Raw genomic sequence first — 20,116 nt, forward strand, 5'->3', positions numbered from 1 at the left:
TGAAGACATGTGATGAATCATTTGGTCGTTGGGTTTTCTGATACATGTTTTTTTTTTTATTTGTAAGCATAATACATTTTCAACTGCTCCTCTATTATTCCGGTCGTCGGGGGCTGGAGCGTATCCCAGCTGCTTAGGGCAAGGGGCGGGGGACACCGTGAATAGGTCACTAGCCGGTCGAAGGGCACACACAGACAAACTATTCACACACACACACTCTCTGAATTACAGACCAATTAGAGTGGTCAATCTGTATTCTTTTTTTGGAATGTTGGAGGAAATTGGAGTACGTGGAGTAAACCCACGCCAGCGTGTTGAGATACATACAAACTACACACAGAGCTCAATAATACACATCTAAGTAAGAAAAGTCCAGTTTTGAAAAGGTGTAGGGAAGAGTTGCTGTTTATTATTAGAATACATTTTATTTATTTATTTATTTTTTTAATCTGTTCATTATTTGTTATATCAGATCATATTAATGCAACAAAGACTTTTGTCTACAGGATCCAGATGGTAAAACGACGCCAGTACCAATTATTTGTTCCTCATCGCTCTATCAACATCTCCCGAATGTGTCTTTGAAATCTGTTCAAACATTTTTTTGGGAGGAAATAAAAAAAACTGGTTCTTTTTATTATTGATCCATTAACATAACTCTGCCATATGAAGTGTCATCCAACTTTTCATTCCCCCAGTACATCTCGTGACAAGTTGCATTTATTTGCAGTTTTTATTTTTATTTAAAAAGACACCACATGAGTTGCTGCTGCGACGTCTGGCCCTCTCGCTTCCTTTTGCCAGGAACGACCCCTACCCCTCAAAAAAAAAAAAATCTCACTCCCATCCCACCGATGTGTTCATTTTAGTCCACCATTGCAACACTCTCCCACTCGCCCGGGGAAAAGCTAATAAATCCCGCATGTGCAGCCCTATTATTTGGATTAATACGTTATTACATTCTGCATCTGCCTCTAGTTGCTGCGGGCCCTGGAGCCTCGGCTCTTCCAACAGGTTGAACGCTTGTTTTCTCCATATGTCTCCCTGTGGATCCTCCATCCAGCCCCAGCCAGGGGAGGAGGGTGGGGAGGTGGGGTGGTTAGGGGGGGTCTTTGGTATTTGTTGTAAAAGTGAGACCAGTTGTGTTGGTGTTTGAAGGAAGATCTGCTGAAGAAAACCGGTAGTTTGTGTTTTTAAGTGGCTCTTTCTCGGAGTGAATTCTAGGGGACTAAGAGTGAGGGGGGACGCGTGAAGGTTTGGACCCTCACTCTCTCCTCCTCCTCCTGCTCTCTCCTCCTCCTCCTTCCTCCTCCTCCTCCTCCTCCTCCTCCTCCTCTCTCTCTCCTCACATGCTTTTGTGAAATCTGGGGTTGATTTTAATGGGGAGTAGCCAAAAACTCCAGTCTCTTAACAACCTATGGAGGAACTGGACGCGTTTCAGTCGGTGTGAGGCGCGCATGAGTGAACTGGTCCTCCTGTCGTTTTTATTCCTTCCTACAGCGACTGTGACGAAACCCACGGAGATTTTTTCTTTTCCTGCTTTAAATGAAGACTTTTTTTTGTGACGGACTCTGCGCTCGCGGATCCCCACTGTTGACAACTTTTATTCTGGAGCAGAGGGAGCGCGGTGAGTTCATCCCTGACGCGTCACGTCTTTATTTCCCGTCATTTCAATTTCAAGCCTCGCTTGTTTCGTTTTTTTTGAGTCCGAGCCGGTGAGTCACAGCGAGGGGATGCCCGAGAGCTGTCGTGTAATTGAAGGGAAGGCAATGACTGTCATTACTGTATTAGGGGCTTGAGGAGGTCGTGTGCGCGCTGAGGAGGAGGAGGAGGAGGAGGAGGAGGAGGAGGCGCGCCGGGATCACACACACACTCAGAACACACACAGGTGTCACTAGTTTTTCTAGCCTCGGGATAAAAGTGAAACCAGAAAAGCAAGAGGGAATGATTTCATGCGAGCTCGATGAGTTATGAGTCAGCTATGGCGTTGAAAGACACTCGGACGGACTCCCAAAAAATCTTTTTTTTTTTAAACATTTTAATACTGTTGAATATTTAATTGTTTTGCAGTATTTGACCAAAATTGAGGATTAATAGTAAATGATGAGCTGTAGAGTTTTAAAATGAATGTCATAGTGTTACTTTTTTTTTAAAGTATTTCTCCTGCGCCAGATGTGTCAGATATTCTACATGCCAAAGTTCCTTAGATGATCATATTTTAATGGATCACTGGTTTGGTTATTACAGTGTTGCTATCAGTTGATCTACTGTGAGTCTGAAAATATGCCTGATAGTCACCAGTGATATGTTTTAATATGTGTATAAATAAATAACACACTGAAAATAACATTGTTAGTGATGATTAAATTCTACCCTTTGTCATTACGTGAATATTATTACTTAGATCATGTGCTCATTATAAAACTGGTACCTGAAAACTGAGGTGTGTCGTGGTCATGGTGAAGAGAAGGGTGATCTCCCCGACTCGAACTCTCCAGCTGGGTACGACCTGAGCAACTATTTGTGATGCAACAAAGTTCAGAGCCAGCATAGAGCATTAGAAATGACACTATTTGTAGCAGTGAAGAAGTTTTTTCCCGTTGCATGGAATTCAATAAATATGTTTTTTACTAGGCCAGAGATTTGAGAAAAGAGTAGACAGTTGGCGTCAATGTGCTTTCATTGGAAGAGGGAGTCGACTTTCTTATCGATGTAGCTGTTTGTGAACCAGAGACGTAACTACTGACGTCCTGATAAAAATCTTTTAAGTTTTGCAACTTTAATTTATCCAGCGTGTTAATGGCTACACATCAGTGTGACAGCAGGGTGCCTACAATCACAACCCACAGCTGAAGCAACACAGTGCTGACTTTTTATCCACTTTTGTATTTAATCATCTGCACATGCCTATGACCGACTATATTTCAAGAAAACATGTTAAAATATGACTGGTGCAATGGATTGAAAGATATTTATTGTGTCCAAGTCTGTGCCACAGCAATGTTCAACTATAACTTCCATTACTTTTGTCACACAAAACAATGGTCAACTTTGTCAACACACATGGCCTAGTTCTGTCCACACAAAAAAAGTGTGGAAGCTGCGTCCATCTATCAAGGAGCAACAAACATGCTACTGAAAGTGAGAGCATCGCACAGATTGCTTATCTTAACTGCTTGAATGGATGTTAAGTATTCCCCTATTGCTCCCTGAAATGGTGTCAGCCACTTGACCTACTTCTCACTCTCAACACTAGTGACTGGAATTAGTCCACGCCGAGAATCTTCCTGACACACACTGAATGTTTAGCAAGTTTCCGAGCGGAAGGGCTTGTTTGGTGAATCCGTTGGCAGCGATTATCGCCTCAGACCATACGATTGTACTCGGAGCCCAGTGGAAGAAGTGGAAGATATCACAGACACAACTAGTTTGTGTATCAGTGGATTAATATTGTCGGTTTAAAGCAAATTTTTTAATTTAATTCATAAGGAATGTTGAAATACACTACTTATTAAATGAACAAATGCGTGATAACAAGCATAAAATCTCAACACCATGTTCATTTAATCTTCAGAAGAAGTCCTTCTTAACTTCCTGGATCCCTCATTATCCTCTCCGAGTTTAGGGAGTTAAATCTAAGGAGTGATGAAATACACACATTCATCCGAAACCCTGTCATCCTGTCCCGCTGGAGATACATCATCAAAATGTGTTTTCACAAGTGACTTAAGTGCTTGTGTGTTTTCTCTTGGGCTGACAAATTGGGTGTGTGTGTGTGCACTCACCTTTCCTGTTAAAATACCTGTCACTCGTCGACATGACACCCAAGATGTCTCCGACTGTGGGAGGATGATCCGGGGGCAAACGCTCACATGCTTCATCCTGCCGCTCCCAGCACCCTGCTATGTCTGCATGTGTCAACCACACATTTTGTCCAGATGCTGAGGGATGTGTGTGTGTGTGTGTGTGTGTGTGTGGTCTCTAGGTGTGCCTGTCCACCAGGTGAATTCACACATTTCTGCTGATAGCTTAGTGTGACGATAAATAAATCTGTGGGCTGGCTCTTTGTTTTAGTACAACAGAAAATGGGTAGTTAAAGTCAATTAAATGAAAGTAAAATAGTTCTGTAGAAAATAAAAAATAACTTATTTATATCTATTACTATGAGTTTTAATGTTAACATTTTAGACAAGACTATCATGCTTTTGTTGTCCACACAAAAAAAAATTGCCATTTCTAAAGTGAATAGGTTGGCTAACATTGTATACGTAGTATATATAAGCATGGGTAGTTATTTGTTTAAACGTTTGTTTATATATCATTATATCTAAGATATCTAAGATATAATGATCTTCACAAGAAACACTTTCTAAAAAACATTGAACTGCTCATCAGGAGTAAGTGTTTGAGCCCAAAATTAAAACCTAAAATTGCATCAACGTGACTGAAGGGAACCACAAAGGCCTTTTAAAAGCCAGTGTTTAAGAGCGAGCGAAGGCACTTACTGTGAACACAAGTTGGTCCGTAACAACGTGTGAGTCTTTAAGTACATATGAAACTCTTTAATTTTTCCAAACACTTAATAAAAATGATGAAGTTTTACACCGTAGTTCAAAGGCGCTCCTTAGCTTTCGGCTGTGGGATAGAGGTTAGTCATGTGCAATGGAAAAAATTGACTGTTTTCCTGTGAGGGGGGGCTCCGGGTTAAAAAAAAAAAACCTACCGCAGGCAACCTTCAAAGAGCTTTCGAAAGAGTGCTCACCTCTTGGATTTTTATAACGTTTGAACCGGCGTCTTCCTCCAACGTGGAAGAACACCTGACCAACTTCGGGTGCGACCGCCACACCTCGGGTCTGGTCAGGGCCCTGCTTAGATCCATGGGAAAGGTTCAGTCAAACCCCCGATGTCTGCCCGCAAACAGAACCACAGTGGGATTTTCCCTGCACTTAAATTCACCTCTATTAAGAGCCTTTTTACAAACGTTGGGAAGGAAGTATTTAATTAACAAGCGGTGTTAACCATTTCGATTATAATGTCAGCACATGTCGCGGGTCTCTGTGATGCCGAAGCGACCGTAGGTTTTGTATAAAAAAAAAAATGACTCACCATAATATTATCTCTCCTTAACGCTGCTCTGCAGGCTTGAATATGTCTCGTGCCAATATAAATAGAAGCTTTCAGAGCAAAGATGAAACTGTTTAGTCAGTTATGGACCATTTTGAGCTGACGGTCTTGAGGTCACGACATAGTCACGCCCAGAAACTACCTCAGCGTTTTCTGTGTTCTCCAGTACATATGGCTTTTTATTCTTGAATGGCAATTTTATATTTGATGTGCCAATTATCATGAGAGACAATTGTTAAAAAAAAATGTGTTTGCTGCTTTTAATACATGGTCAATATGTCAGTGTTAGAGGTAGAAAGTAAAGATATTCAAGATGTACTGTTTAACAACAAGTTTCTATAACTCATTGAACTGTATCCTGTACTTGTGTGTGATGAGGTATTTTGACTAGAAAAATATAAAACCTGCATTGTACTCCTCTCTTGTGTAAAATGTACCTACACTTTCCAGTCAGATGAAGTCATTATCTCAAAGAGTAGCCACATATCGTCAACATACTTCTGTTTCTCCAAAACACTGACTGCAGAAGCAAAGCAAAGTCTGACCTCATATTCTCTCTGGCAGTGTCCATCCAGGCTGTCTCATTCATCTCCGTGCTGGATCAAACTTCTTTGATATTCATTACCACTGACTCAGGGTCAAATGTGTGGGTTGGGCTGCACAAGTTGCATTCCTACGAAAGGCGTTCAGACTGTTGAAGTGGAAAGAAACAATGATGAGATGTGTTTTATATCAAATACATTTGGTCCAAAACATGCAGTTTCAGATGAGAGTTTGGTTTGATAGAGTAAACTAGTACACACAATCCAAACAATTGCTTATTACACCATAACACACACCTCAGCCTGACTCAATGTGAACTGAAACACCTATAAGTCGTGACATATGTAAGTAGTCGAAGAGATCTACCAAGAGTCCATTCTTGTGACCATTAGTGGTCGTATGCACACACACACACACACACACACACACACACACACACAAAAATCCACTGAGCAGAAATAAGTAGGCTTTAAAAAATTTGTCAGTGATCCTTCTGCTAATGACACCATCAGCTGTGAGAGTTGACCCCCTCCTGCCCTCGGTCCTCACTCCTCCTTCACTCAACCACTAATTAATGCCAGCGAGAAACTTTCAGAAACTCCCAACCGCCCGCCTCGCCACAGACGTCCACACAAACATGCACGGGGTTTAGGGTTTTTTAACATCTGATACGTTGAGCCTTGAGCCAGACGTATATACCTGACGGCCGTCACAAAACGTCGCAAAGTGACTTACAATCATCCCGTTCTCACTTTTATACCCAGATAATGGATCTCTCTGTGAGGATAATAAGTAGTGAAGTGGTCCTGTTGTTACCCTATTAAAGTCTGCTGTGGTTCTGGACAGCCACTAATAACCCCACCAGGGATTACTGTACAGCAGACTGGAGGGCCAGCGGGGCACCAGTTTGTGCCTCAGCTTGCTGTCAACTTAGAAGACCCCCATTCTTTTCTAAAGTCGGGGCCACCAGGCCCGACTGTGTCGAGCAGCAGGGAAGGATCCCTCTCGGGATACAAAGCGGCTCAGCTGTCCCTCTCCTTGCCTCACTTCCCCCGGCACCTCACCTAAGCCAAATAAAGCCTCTCACTGACTCCTGTTTTTCTAATCTGTGAACTCTGACAGAGACGCCCACGCTTGAAAGAGAGAAAACTCAACATGGGACGATCTCCCAGTGACTCGGAGAAGCTGAAAAAACGTATCTCGGGTTGTCTTTGGTGAAGCTGCCGGACCACCCTGTCATCTGAGCTCTCGCTGTCACCATCCTGGCACTATTTATATAGTAGTTACTTGTAATGACCATTTACATACATTTATTTTTGTCACACATGCTGTTATTTAGATAATAATGTTCTGTTAGATTTGATCACTAGTGATGTCCTGTAATGTTTCTAAACATTTGTTTTTACTCACAAATCGATTGAAGTTTTTCCTGAAACATTTGTGATGAAGCCTTTTTTAAGATTTAAGAAAGATCAAAAGATTTTTTTGTTTTGCTGACTGTTCTACCATGTGGAAAGCAGAAAGAATTACGTTCGCTCTGCCAAAAAATATCAGATTTCATCCACCAATAAAATGATCAAAAAACATGTGGCGTGAATCCATGTTCAAGATATTGACTTTTAAACACAACTTATGTAAATATCTTAAAATAAATGAAATCAAATTGACTAAAAGCTGACAAGATTATATTCATTTATATGTCATCAATATGTTCCTCTATGGCGTAGGTTTGTAAATATATGCGGTAAAGCAGTGTAACCACCAAGTGGCACAGAAGTCTGCAAAAAAAAAGCAGAAGCAAGTTTTTACTTTTTTGTCAAATGTAACATTTCTTCATGACAGACAGAAAAACGTTTTCAGTATTAAGGAACTAGCACCAACATTATTTTTAAATAATTAATTATTAACTTTACATTCTTTGGTTAATCAATACATTTTAAAACAGGGTCTGGTGGTCAATTGGAATCTACTCAAGACCTACAAATGCCCCCTGGACCGTACTTTAGACATATCATGTAAGCACTGTCTTTGTCACAGTATAATAAATAATAATTTATGCTCATAAAGTCTGACTATTCCAGTGGTATTTTACATGTGAAGTTTTACATGTTTATGTCATTGCGTCAGCCGTGTATAGATTTCCGAGGCATTAGTAATACCATGCAGAGAGACGAGGCAGTGTTTGCTCTGGACATCTAGACTTGACAGTTTGTTTTATCTGCATCCAGCCAACATACCTATGAATTTACTTTGACACAGTAGTTGTGGAAAAACACAGATGGTTCTCAATAGGGAGAGAACTGTGGTTTACTAAAAATATCGTTCCAGCTCGAAGTAAAATATTTGTCTTTGGGTTTTTAATGAGGTCACCTTCGCAGCCTGACATCCTGACACAGCAGGGAAAGCAATAAAATTCACACTATTATTATTTTCCTTGTGATGCAGCATCCTGCAGGCATCGGCTCGAGATCCAAAGACCGGTAGCGGCTCTGCTGCGGTGACATTTGGGTACAGATAAATTAAACATCCTTGTCACTGTTTCCTCTATGTTTAACTTTTATGCACATTGCTCAGACATGCACCAGACCTTGTCAGAATCCTGGCAGCACCATAGCAAGACCATATTTAGGCATCACAGGTCCTGACTGACAAATATATTCTTTATCTTTTTACTCATTCTTTATCTGAGACTAAATATATGAGTTTTTAATGCGATTGCTTCTGGGCTCCTTGAGTTTCCAGGTTAAGAATTTAATCTTGTTACTTCCTTGTCCATCCTCTCTAGTTCTGACTTCTTAATACTATTCCATTCAGAATATCTCAACATGTAGCTCCTCTAAACTAACTCTGTTAGAGCATCATGTACAAATGGAGGCCAGACTTGAAAGCTAATGAGTTGCTAATTCTATCAGCCGTCTCTCCGTGCCCTCCCCAGTGGGCGTCTGGCCTGCCAGCGTTACTGCAGCCAGCGTTTTGATCGAGTACCTCGGCTGACGATGAACTCCCGTCTGCTTTCCCACTTTAACCTTCTTGTCCTCAAACACATGTCATTGATCTTATCTGTCCTCGCAACGTCTGCATGGAGTCCAGTCATTTATGCATGGACTTAATACAGAGTATCCATTTTCAGATATTGCTCAGTCCTTCTTTTGCCATAATTATATCAACAACCACTCAAAATGGAGGTAACTGCCTTCTCAAACAACTCATAATTCAAGGATCAAGATCCGTTGACACACTCGGCTGTATTAAAAGTAGGAACATTTTATGATTTTTAGGTAATGTGATTTATTGTAGCAATTTCAGAGATTGGCATAAAAAGCTGTTGTACTTCCTCTCTCTGACATTTTCCTACTGTTTTCTTGCTCTGTGTAATTCCCTCGCACTTTCCTTTAACACCCAATCTCCGCTTGAGAAGAAGCCAAATGGCTAAGTTTAAGTACTTCAATGCAGATGAGTGGTTCTATTTACCAGCCCATTGCGCTCTATTTTTTTTAAAGGGCTGCTAGCTTTGGACCCCTCACACATGGAAAGAAAAAAAAAAACTTTTGTTTTTCCGACTCTCCTTAAATCCATCTGTCTGCCTTCCCCGCTTGACTGAAGTGGATACAGAGGAGGCCTTTTGTTCTTCCCAGATAAAGAAGGATGCTGTAGTATAGGAGGGAGATGAAGGGTAGGGGGGTGGGTGTGATTCATTGTAATTTAATAAATACTTCGCAAAGAGGGTAGGGGGACCCCTCTCAACCCCTCAGCTGTCTGTTTTGAATTGGGGCTTTTTTTTCGGATTTGACACCCAGGGAAGTAAAGGGGGATTAAGGAAGGAAAAGCCCCAGGCCATATACATCTTTTTTCCGTCTTTCTTTGCCCCCCAGCCTTTCTCTCGCCTCCCACAAAAGTTCCCTCTGCGAAGACTTAGAGGCCCCATTCTCACTCTGAGGGTATGAATGATGTCATGCAGGTGCCTACCCTGACCCTAAGTCCTGACTCCATTGAGTGAATTTTTAAAGTTGATACCTTCGCATTGGGCTGCATCATACTCACAACTGGTAACACAACTGTAACACAACGGGTCGACTACTCCCCTGGTATACATACAGAACTGGCTAATAAATTAATACAGGTATTGTTACCATGTGATAAAACATTGTATTCAGATACTAATTGGGTTCGGACTCAAAGCTATACATGGTTACTCTGAGCTGTAAAATGTCTCTCTTCAAGCATCCGTTGTTGTTAGTGGTTATTTCACATTTTATTTTTAAGATCAAGAAAGCGTTCCCTCATAACTCTGCTATCCAAATATGGTAAAGAAATGGCTTCAACTTTGACCCCTGTGTTTATTTCTCTCTCTTGCAGGAAGTGCGCTGGTCAACCTGAAGTGAGGGGTCACTGAGCTCAGACGCTCTACACTCCACTGACTCACAATTAAGCTGTTCTAGAAAGAGGGACACACTCAACTGAGGCCTGAGCGCACACACTTGGATCCCCCCACGAAACTTGCCTTGGATATTGTGAAGACGTTACACACCCAGCAAGTGTATATCTGCCCCTCCACATTCAGGTTCTCCGTTCACGATGAGGGGACCCCAGAGGGGCCTGCTGTGCTTGTGCCTCCTGGCCTGCTCAGCCTCCATTCTTGGTGCCACGAATCCATTTGCAGCGCAGCAGAGCCCGTCTGACCCGTGTTACGACGACGCGGGCGCAGCCCGTCGCTGCATCCCCGAGTTCATCAACGCCGCTTTCGGAAAGGAGGTGGCGGTGTCCAGCATCTGCGGCCGGCCTCCCTCCCGCTCCTGCAGTGTCGTGGAGCGAGGCGACGATCGTCCATCCGTGCGCTCGTGCCAAATCTGCGACGCCGCCGACCCTCGACGTTCCCATCCCGCCTCCTACCTCACGGACCTGAATTCGGCTCACAACCTGACGTGCTGGCAGTCGGAGAATCTGAACACGTCGCCGCACAACGTCACGTTGACTCTGTCCCTCGGTAAAAAGTTCGAGATCACCTACGTCAGCCTGCAGTTCTGTTCGCCGAGGCCGGAGTCGCTGGCTATATTCAAGAGCATGGACTATGGCAAGACCTGGATGCCCTACCAGTACTACTCTTCGCAGTGCCGGCGTGTTTACAACCGACCCAATAAAGCAACCATCACGAAGCAGAATGAACAGGAGGCTGTATGTACAGACGGCCACACTGACCTCTACCCGCTCTCCGGGGGACTCATCGCGTTCAGCACCTTGGATGGTCGTCCTTCCGGGAAAGACTTTGACAACAGTCCGGTCCTTCAGGACTGGGTAACCGTTACTGACATTCGAGTGGTCTTTAGCCGACCTCAGCTACCCCGTGAGCTGGCATTGGGAGCTGTAAGCAACAGTGGCGGGAGGGATGATGACCCCTTGGCAGTAGCCTCGACCCTGCCAACTTATTTTTATGCGGTAGGAGACTTCCAAGTGGGCGGGAGGTGTAAATGCAATGGGCATGCTTCACGCTGCGTGAAGGACAAGGATGGCAAACTGGTTTGTGACTGCAAACACAACACAGAAGGACCGGAGTGTGACCGCTGCAAGCCCTTTCACTACGACCGGCCGTGGCAGAGGGCCAGCGCACGAGAGGCCAACGAGTGCCTGCGTAAGTTTTATTTTTTCTTCTCTCTATGAATGAAATGTGGATAATTAATTTATATATGCTGAACTGTCCAGTTTCGAGTTGGCTTGTCAGCGAAATGACAAGCTAGCTGAATGAAATGTAGGCTGCAAAAGACACGTTTTCGGTCCGTGTTCCAATTAATGAATCATGAATCGTTTAAACATGGATGAAGGGTCCAAACCTTTACACTGTTTGTGTAGAAAATGTTTCAAGAAACATCGCCAGGTAAGGCCATCAAAAGCAATTTCCATTTTGTGGAAATGGAAATGTTTGGGTGTTAACCAAACTAGTACTTCTAAGCCGGTTGCATTTAATTATACCGCGATGTTATGACAGTTTACCGGATGCATCCATGTTTACACAGGTGAGTTCTGGTAGCAGCCTCAGCTGGCAAACCTGGACCAGTACATTCCACAACAATCACCTCAATCGTTTCCTTAAATTTACCATCACTCTGTGGTAATGAGGGTTCCTTTGGGGAATTATTCATGTTTTTTGGAATTGCCTGTGAAAGCCGATACCTTAGTTCACTAACAAGTTAAAACAGTCACTGACAGTTAAGGCTTCTCACAGTTATTTTCTTTCCAACGCTAAAGACCGTCCAATAGCGGATGACTTTTCTATTCCATTTAAAAGACTAATGTGTTGATCAAGACATCCTGCCAGGAAGCAAATCTTGTAATTACCTAGCGAGGGAGCAGGTGATCCTTGTTTACATTCAACGGTGTCAGCTCTTCTAAAGCAGGTCAAAGTGATGGAGCTAGAAGAGCAAAGCCTTTTTTTTTTCTCACAATGAGTCCCCCCCACTTTGACCCCTGAACCTCGCATGAGTGAACCACCTCGCTTTATGCCCTCGTCATAGTTCAACAGTCTCTTTCACTGCACAAACGAAGACGTAAACATCAACCTTCTTACCGGCATTAGGCAGGTGGTGGACCACATGACCCTCTTCATCACTTGTCTCACGGAGAGGGAACAAAGGCGATCCAAACCAGTCCATACCAAATGAGCCCAGGTCATCCTAATGGTGAAGCAAAGCCACGACTCAACCTACTCTAATGAGCTGCTTTACAAACCATCATATTTACTCATTTTAAGTCAGATGTATCTGCACAGTCACAGCAACTTCTGCGAAGTGTGAAGTCTTCATTTTTGGCAGACAATAGTTTCTGGCCAACTCAGATGACTTAATGCAAGTGTTGACACAGTCAAGTTAAAATCCAGGGAAATACACATGATGAACAGACCGGCCTCAGAAGGCAGTCCAAGAAATACATGATGTTTTCCATCAAACGTGTAAAAACTCTCTTGTCGCTACGTGTCCAAAATGCTCATAGTATTGTAATTATATAGTGACATTAGTGCAATATTTTTTTTAACACACAAATCTGTCTTTGAATTTTATCCTGAGATGAAAGTTTGGAAAAGGGCGAGTTGTGGCTCATACGGTCGAGCAGAGGTCATTTTCTAGGAGGAAAAACTATTTCATTTTCCTGTTTGGAGTCCAAAGAAACTGAAACAAAAGCGAATCAATACACATCAATATGTTTACTCTGTGAATTCTTTGCCAACAAGCCAGCGTGGTTGAGGATTCAAGAAATGGTCTTTGGATGGAAAATCTGGGTGGAATGTTTGTATAAAAAATAAGCTCTACGGTACTGTTTTGAACAGGACAACAGCCACAGGAATATGATGAAATATCAGCATCATTTTTTTACAACACCATGATTCCATTTTTTGGCTTCCGTCCTATTTCTCTTTAGAGGTTGCCAGAGTGAGTTCGGCCTCCTCCCCATGACCTATCTTACACATGTCCAAAATATTCCTCTTGTTTTTATGGAAATCATAATAACAACATGAGGAACTAAAGAAAATGATCTGTTTGTTGATGATTTTGTCTCTTTTGGATCTTCAAGGAGGTCCAGATTGATGTCGAGATAAACTAAAATTTCAAGACATTTTTAAAGGGCAACTAACGTGTTGATTTTAGTCTCTTAAATAGATCTTGGACTCTATCGTACTTATCAAAAGATAAAATCCTGTTTACCATAACCACACCCACTCTGCTGTGATTGGTCGAACATCAAGGTTAGTTACGCAGGATCATCAGTCCCAAAAGTCTCTACCCCCAGGGGTATCGTTGTATATACAAAGTGAGGTGTGATTACAGCTGGCTTTAGGAGTGAAGATCATTATTACCTCATAATGGACTCCGCTCTCGTAACCTCTCGTTCGCTGAGATTTCAGACCGTGGAGAACTTTATAAAACATCAAAACATGGTCGTGATGAGGGACTTACTGCATCTTGGAGAGGAAGACTTTTCAAAAATGTAAATAAGTCAGGAGTGTTGGGTTTTTACATGAGTTGCCCTTTAAGTTGGTCACCCGGGAACACCCATAATATATTCAAAAACAACTTTTTTTTGCCTTACCGTGATCTATCTTTCTTCAGCTGGAGAAAACAGTAAGAGTTGACTGACTTCAGAATGAGTGACAGAAGAGAAAAATATTCATTTTGTTTCTGTCTTTGATTGAAGATGAGGTTCTGGCATGGTCAGCGGTTGAAATCCGAACACTTTTGCTGTTTTTAGATGGATATTGCCAGCCCTGCTGAGAAACAGCGAGCCAAAGAAACTAGAATCAATTACGGTGTGACACCCCGAGTCGATCATAATTTATGGCGCTGCAGTAGCTCTCTAATCTTCTCTGCCATAGCAGAGTTCAACTGCTCAACCGAGCCGTCTATTTTATAGTTTCTCATCTCACCAATGTTGACTATAGGAAGTCCAAAGTGCTGCTAAGGGACGGCACCAGGCCCTGACAGACATCATCCACTTCTAATGGAACAGCCAAGCCAGGTCTGCTGATGGTTTTGTGCCAAGAACATCCAATTTGCATTCATGGCGAGAACAGAAAGGTCATGGGAAGGCTGCTTGATTTAGCCTTTCAAGAAGTGAATTTCCATGCTCACAGGTGAACTTGCTGTTGGTAGCAGAGCTGGGTGTTCCTGGTCAGGGTCAGCGTCTGGGTGTGGTTTGGAATATTTTATTGTAGTCTGTAGAAAACATGAACTATTACGTCTCACGAGGAACGAAGCATATCACATTCTGCTTCGCACGAGAAGGGAGGTTTCTTTGAAATTGAATCAATCAACTAGTCAAGCTTTTTTTTTTTTTTTTGCCAATTATGTTTCAGATCACATCATCATCACTCCAAGGAAATTCCATCAGTTTAGGTTTCGCTAGAAAGAAAGTATGTGTTATTAGGTCACGTCTGCCACACAAATGAGGCGGTGGTTTCATTAAAACGTGAACCAAGAACAGACAGATTTTTTAATTTTTTTTTTTGCAAGCTTTGTTGAAACCCACCCAAGCCTGTTTTTCGGGGGGCTTGTGGTTTCTGTTAGGCCAAGTTAGGCTTTTTGGAAACTATTAAATTGACAGATGGGTTTCTGTGATCCAGGAGAGGTGTGTGCGCATGAACGTGTGAGGTGAGAGAGACAGGAAGCCAGGAACACATGCTGGAGACCGCGGCTCAACCTAAGCCCACCAATCTGTACGGAGCTTTGGAAAATCTAAAGCTAAAGACACACCACCATCATTCTTCTTGCTGACACGGCCTGAGCCATAATTTAATGCTGATTAGAATTGCAAAGTAGCACTTGTTTCCTCCACGGTGTTATTATAACTCTACCGTTCTTGCAGTGGCAAGTGGAGGTCAGGACTGTGACCCGCTTGTTGAGCAGATTCGCTGAGACACTTTCTCTGCACGGTGATTGAGAAAAGAGCCTCATTCCACAGATTTAACTGGACCGCAATAATTGAAACGAAATAAGCATTTATAGTTAGTTGGAGCAAATGGGGCAGTTACAAGTTTGCTGTAAACTCAATAAACAATGAGCACATTTTTAAACCGCACACATCAAACACCAAATCACAATCATAGTGATTCAGTTAAAATAACCCTCATCTGTAATATGTACCCGTGTTAGCATAGCTCCTGCTTCTCTGTGTGCTGCAGCTTCATAATAAGATGGTTGCAAATTTAAAGTGGTTTTCCTTTGGGGACTCCGGTTTTCTTCCCCAAATCCCAAAACATACAGCCACTTGTAACTCTGAATTATCTAAAGGTGTGAGTTTGTGTTTCGTGATTGTCTGCATGTGAACCTCAGCCTCAGCCTGGCAATAAGTAGTTAACTCGTGGCCCTGTGTTAAGACAATAAACAAATACTATTAAGTAAGTAAGGAATTTATATTTATAGAGCACTGTTCTAGACCAGGGTCACAAAGTGCTTAAACAATCAAAACAATACTCAATATAATATATACTTAAAAGGTCAAGATAACACTGAGAACAACACAGGAGTTCCAGAAAATCAAGGAAAAGCCTGAACAAATAAAAATGTCTTAAGATGTTTCTTGAAGGAATATATATATATATATATATATATATATATATATATATATATATATATATATATATATATATATATATATATATATATATATATATATATATATTAGTTGAGGTATGTAGCATTGCATCCAAAACATACTTTCACCCATGACTTGGGCTACAAGCTAATGACAGAATACATGTAAAACATTGTTTTTTTAATTAATATTTAACCTTGGACAGGTGTCGTCAAGCAGTCACTAGTGTTAATGGAGCTACAATGGGTGAAATAAGTTATATATAACAATATGTCACTGTATTGAAAATGAACAAAGAGATGAAAAACTTCATAAATAAAATTAATCAACTCATATAAGGGATACCTCTTTATAGTAGTATAGAAATAGTACAATACCTCCACCAAGTATGTAAATTAACATAACTATATCAAAAAACAATCAACACTTTTATAACTCCCAGGAATTGTGCGAGTTCAATGCAAAAAACTACGGAGCCCCAGACATGACATGGTAAAAAAAATGAATCATTCTTGGCCACGACTTTAATTTAATCCTATAATTTATAGATGTCAGTTTCATTTAGGTCGTCATAAAGCACATGGCTAGAGTACACTAAAATGCCTGGGTTCAATTCCTGAAAAAAGTATTGTTGTGATTATTTTGTTAATCTTATTGTGATGCGGCTACTTAGATATTGAATCCTCAATAAGATACATTATTTTGAGGAATTGCTAAACCTAAAGAATTGGTTAAATCTCGTTTTTTTTTGGTTTGGACATAATTAATATTCTTACATAATTGACACTGATTTCAAATTATGTTTGTAATATGTTCTATTACTATTCACTTTTATTATGCCCCTGTCTCCGTAAAGAATAAAAGTTACCTGACTGTAATCACACCAGGAAGTCAGTTCAGTAGCATTCCTGCACTTTCAAATCAAACCAACATTAGCAAAGACATGAAAAAGGAAGTAAACACAAAAACAGAAGTAGACAGTATAGACAGAAATATTTTTGTCTTACACCTAACATAGCTTATGTTAGGAATAAGGTAGAAAAAATTATAGTTTCTTCGGGAGGGTGGGAAGACTGAAAACTGAAAACAACCAAAATTCCAATTCTTTATTCTCGGATTTGAACCAAATCACAAAAAAAATCCATCTCTCAGTTTTGACGTGATGCTTGTGTTTAAGGTTTGTTTTTTTTACAGCTTAAAGTGTTCAATGCGAAGCAAAAACATCCTGAACTAACCATGAAGGAATGCGTGTGAAGATCTTGGTTGTGTTTTGAAGTCCAGAATACCACTTGTTTTCGCTATGACGGTTTCACTTGTCTAAACTCTTGTCTTCCACTCACATTTTATTGTTTTTGTCAGTTTCGCAACCCTGGTATTCTGCCAAACCGAAAATATTGATAAATCTTCCTTTCTTCAGAGAAACCCAATGCTTTGGAAAAGAGGGAACAGAGAGAAACTATGTTAAGGACAGCAAAGTGTCAAATAACAGTGCTGTCAATTCTGTGAAACTCTCTCGTGTGTGTACATGTGTGTGTATGTGTGTGATTATGAATTCAAGAGCCAAATATAATCTAGCAAAGCGATCTCGTTCAGTATCTCATTGCCAAAGCAATTCTGAAGTCCTACAGTTTGCCCACCCTGCTCTCTCAGGTCTCCACCAGAATTCCCCCACACATGGTAACAATCACCTGAGGTGCCCATGGCCGCCAGCACCCTCTCTCCCTTTATCCTCAGTTAACTGACTCTTGTCAAAGATCAACACATGGCCTGGAGCTTTTTTTTCGAGCGTTTTGTCTGCATTTCTACACTGGCCTGGGATCAGCCTTTTTTCTTCTCGCAGCACTTCTCATGTTGTTTCAAGCCTCTGCTCTCTATTGCTTTACTTACAAAACGTGTGGTTTTAGGCTACTGGCGTATGTTGTTCATGGCAGCAACATTTAAGGCCTGTCAGAAAAAAAACTCCACGTGTCTGATAAAAAATGACAATGTGACCATATCTTTCCTTTTCATCATTAACACTGTGTTTATGTTTCACTTTGGTGCGAGTACAATTTGAAAATTTAAAATACTTTCAGATGACACCTACTTATTTTGATCTTTTGTTAATTAGATTTTAATTGAAATTAGATATTATATAATTGTTTTTTAAATTTTTAATCAAATCCAGGCATGATTACTTAAATAATACTTTTATTATTATTATTATATATTTTAGTTTTATTATCAAATTATATTGAATGTAAATTTCCAATATTAAAGTAATGGGATAAAATAGGGACTTTATCAGTTAAAAAAAAAGAAGATAAAGTTACGTCAATAAAAAACAATTGATCATATTTCATTATTGATAGAGTTTGGTAAATACAGTGAATACATTTATAACATGATAACAATGCTAGAAGGAATAATAAACCTAAGAAGGAATCATAAATTTTCCATGGTGTTTAAAAAAATGTTTAAAAGTGATTTTATAACTTGATTTAAAACTGATCCTCACTTAGAGATGAAGAAGATTTCCTTCGTTTTTAGCTTTAAAACCAATGCTATTTTATCAGAAATTAAACATTTCTTTCCTGATGAGGATAGAAAATCATCGGCAGAACCTTTGCTCTAGAACTACACACTGACGCTCATGCTGTCGAAAACGTTATTTCTCAAAGACACATGAAAACTGCACTGACATGATATGTATTTATTAAAAGGCAATTTCAGCTTTTATACAAACCTTTTCTAGCAAAGCATCTTGGTCTCGGGTTCCGACCACATGAGGCTAACAACCAGTAAACATTGTTGTGTAATACATGACCGTCTTTTGTGATCATGGCTCTGGTTATTTGGTATCCGGGATGACAGTTCTGACACACAGAAGAAGAGGCTGGATGCTGGAGCCAGATAACAATGTTTAGACTTGGCTAAGTGAAGTGGACCAGGGAGAAAGGGTGGAGGGATCAACTCTCCTCTGACACCAGGCCCTCTAACTTGGCAAGCCTCCAGGCTAATCTTGTTAAAATCTTTCCCTGCCTGATGCCCGGCCCAAAGAAAAGGGAAAGGTTGAGGAAATGATGAACAAAACACAGATTCAGGAGGAGAGGAGATATCTGAGCGTGTTGGTTGTATGAAAGTAGAAGGGCGGAGATCAGGGTTAGACAAGGCTTATGGAAGTGTTTGAGAAGAATTATGTCTCGGCCTCGCAACTGCTTGTTCTTAATCCAACATCATGAGGTTCACCACAGAAACCAATATCAGAAGGGAAGGGGCTGAGCCTGGTCGAGTACATTCAAAGGCACTTGGAAATGCAGGCGTAAACCTTGAGGTGTTTGAGGTGTGTTGAACAACTACATCGCCATCTTGTGTTCTTCTATTTTGTATGTGTTCCTTCAAGAAACGTCTTAAGATGTTTTTATTTGTTCAGGCTTTTCCTTGATTTTCTGGAACTCCTGTTGTGTTCTCAGTTTTATCTTGTCCTTTAATGTATATACTTTATTGAATATTGTTTTGATTGTTTAAGCGCTTTGTGACCCTGGTCTGGAAAAGCCAAAAAATGACTTACTTACTTACTTACTATGTAAGTGTGTTTTTAAGTTGCATACCGTACCAACTGAAGGGATGGTATGTAGGTAGGTAGGTAGAACTTTATTGATCCCTCAGGAGGTCAGAAATTGTTTTTTTTTCCAATTAGCCACAGCAAATACAGCAATTTTTCATAAAAATAAATCAAAAATAAAATAAGAACAACAACAAAGAGAAATAAAGAGAAAGAACAAGATAATACAATCTAAAGATAAAGAACATAGATCAAAGAAAAATAAAAAAGACAAAGGATACAAAGATTAACATAGAATAGAACATCATGACTTTTACTCCACTCCTGCCCCCGAACTCAGAATTGTAACAATGGTGGAACCCAATTTCAATAATAATAATAATAATAATCTCTATAAGCGCAGGACACACTCACAGTTGCTATATCTAAAGGCAGGAAAAAACATGGAGAAGCAAGGAAGCTACCAAGCTAGTCTAGACAAAGGCTCAGGCTGACAGGTAAAATGAAGTGTCTTTTTCTAGTGGACAAATTTAGCCGTGAGATTTTTTACAAGCACAAACTTTTTTAAATCTGCTTTTTATGGTGATGTCTTGGCCTTCACGGCTAAAACGTTGGCTCATGGTTTCCATATGTCCATACTGGCCAGGGAATTTGTCCTGAGCACCTGCTAAGAACTAAAGGTGCTGTTCTTTGCTTTTATGTTCTCGGACAGCCTGTTTTGTCCTAAATGAGAAAATTGAAATTCTCACAGTGTTTAGGAGAAACACTGATGGTAAAAACATCAGCTCGGTTGAAAATTCCTCCATAATTGTCTTCTGGCACTGAGGA

General features: G+C 40.8%; 1 protein-coding gene across 1 annotated transcript in view; it reads left to right on the top strand.

The window, feature by feature from the left end:
* The first annotated feature begins 1,485 nt into the window (after positions 1-1,485).
* The window catches only part of ntn2 (netrin 2), a 36,543-nt gene continuing 17,912 nt past the window's right edge, over positions 1,486-20,116 (top strand). Inside the window, exons 1-2 of the mRNA XM_087794211.1 lie at positions 1,486-1,627; positions 10,024-11,293. Coding sequence (XP_087650337.1) covers positions 10,243-11,293 — 1,051 coding nt within the window. The 5' untranslated portion in view covers positions 1,486-1,627; positions 10,024-10,242. The remainder of the gene's footprint in view (positions 1,628-10,023; positions 11,294-20,116) is intronic.

The sequence above is a fragment of the Callionymus lyra genome, chromosome 6, assembly GCF_982586985.1.
Source record: "Callionymus lyra chromosome 6, fCalLyr1.hap1.1, whole genome shotgun sequence".
Taxonomy (NCBI): Eukaryota; Metazoa; Chordata; class Actinopteri; order Syngnathiformes; family Callionymidae; genus Callionymus; species Callionymus lyra.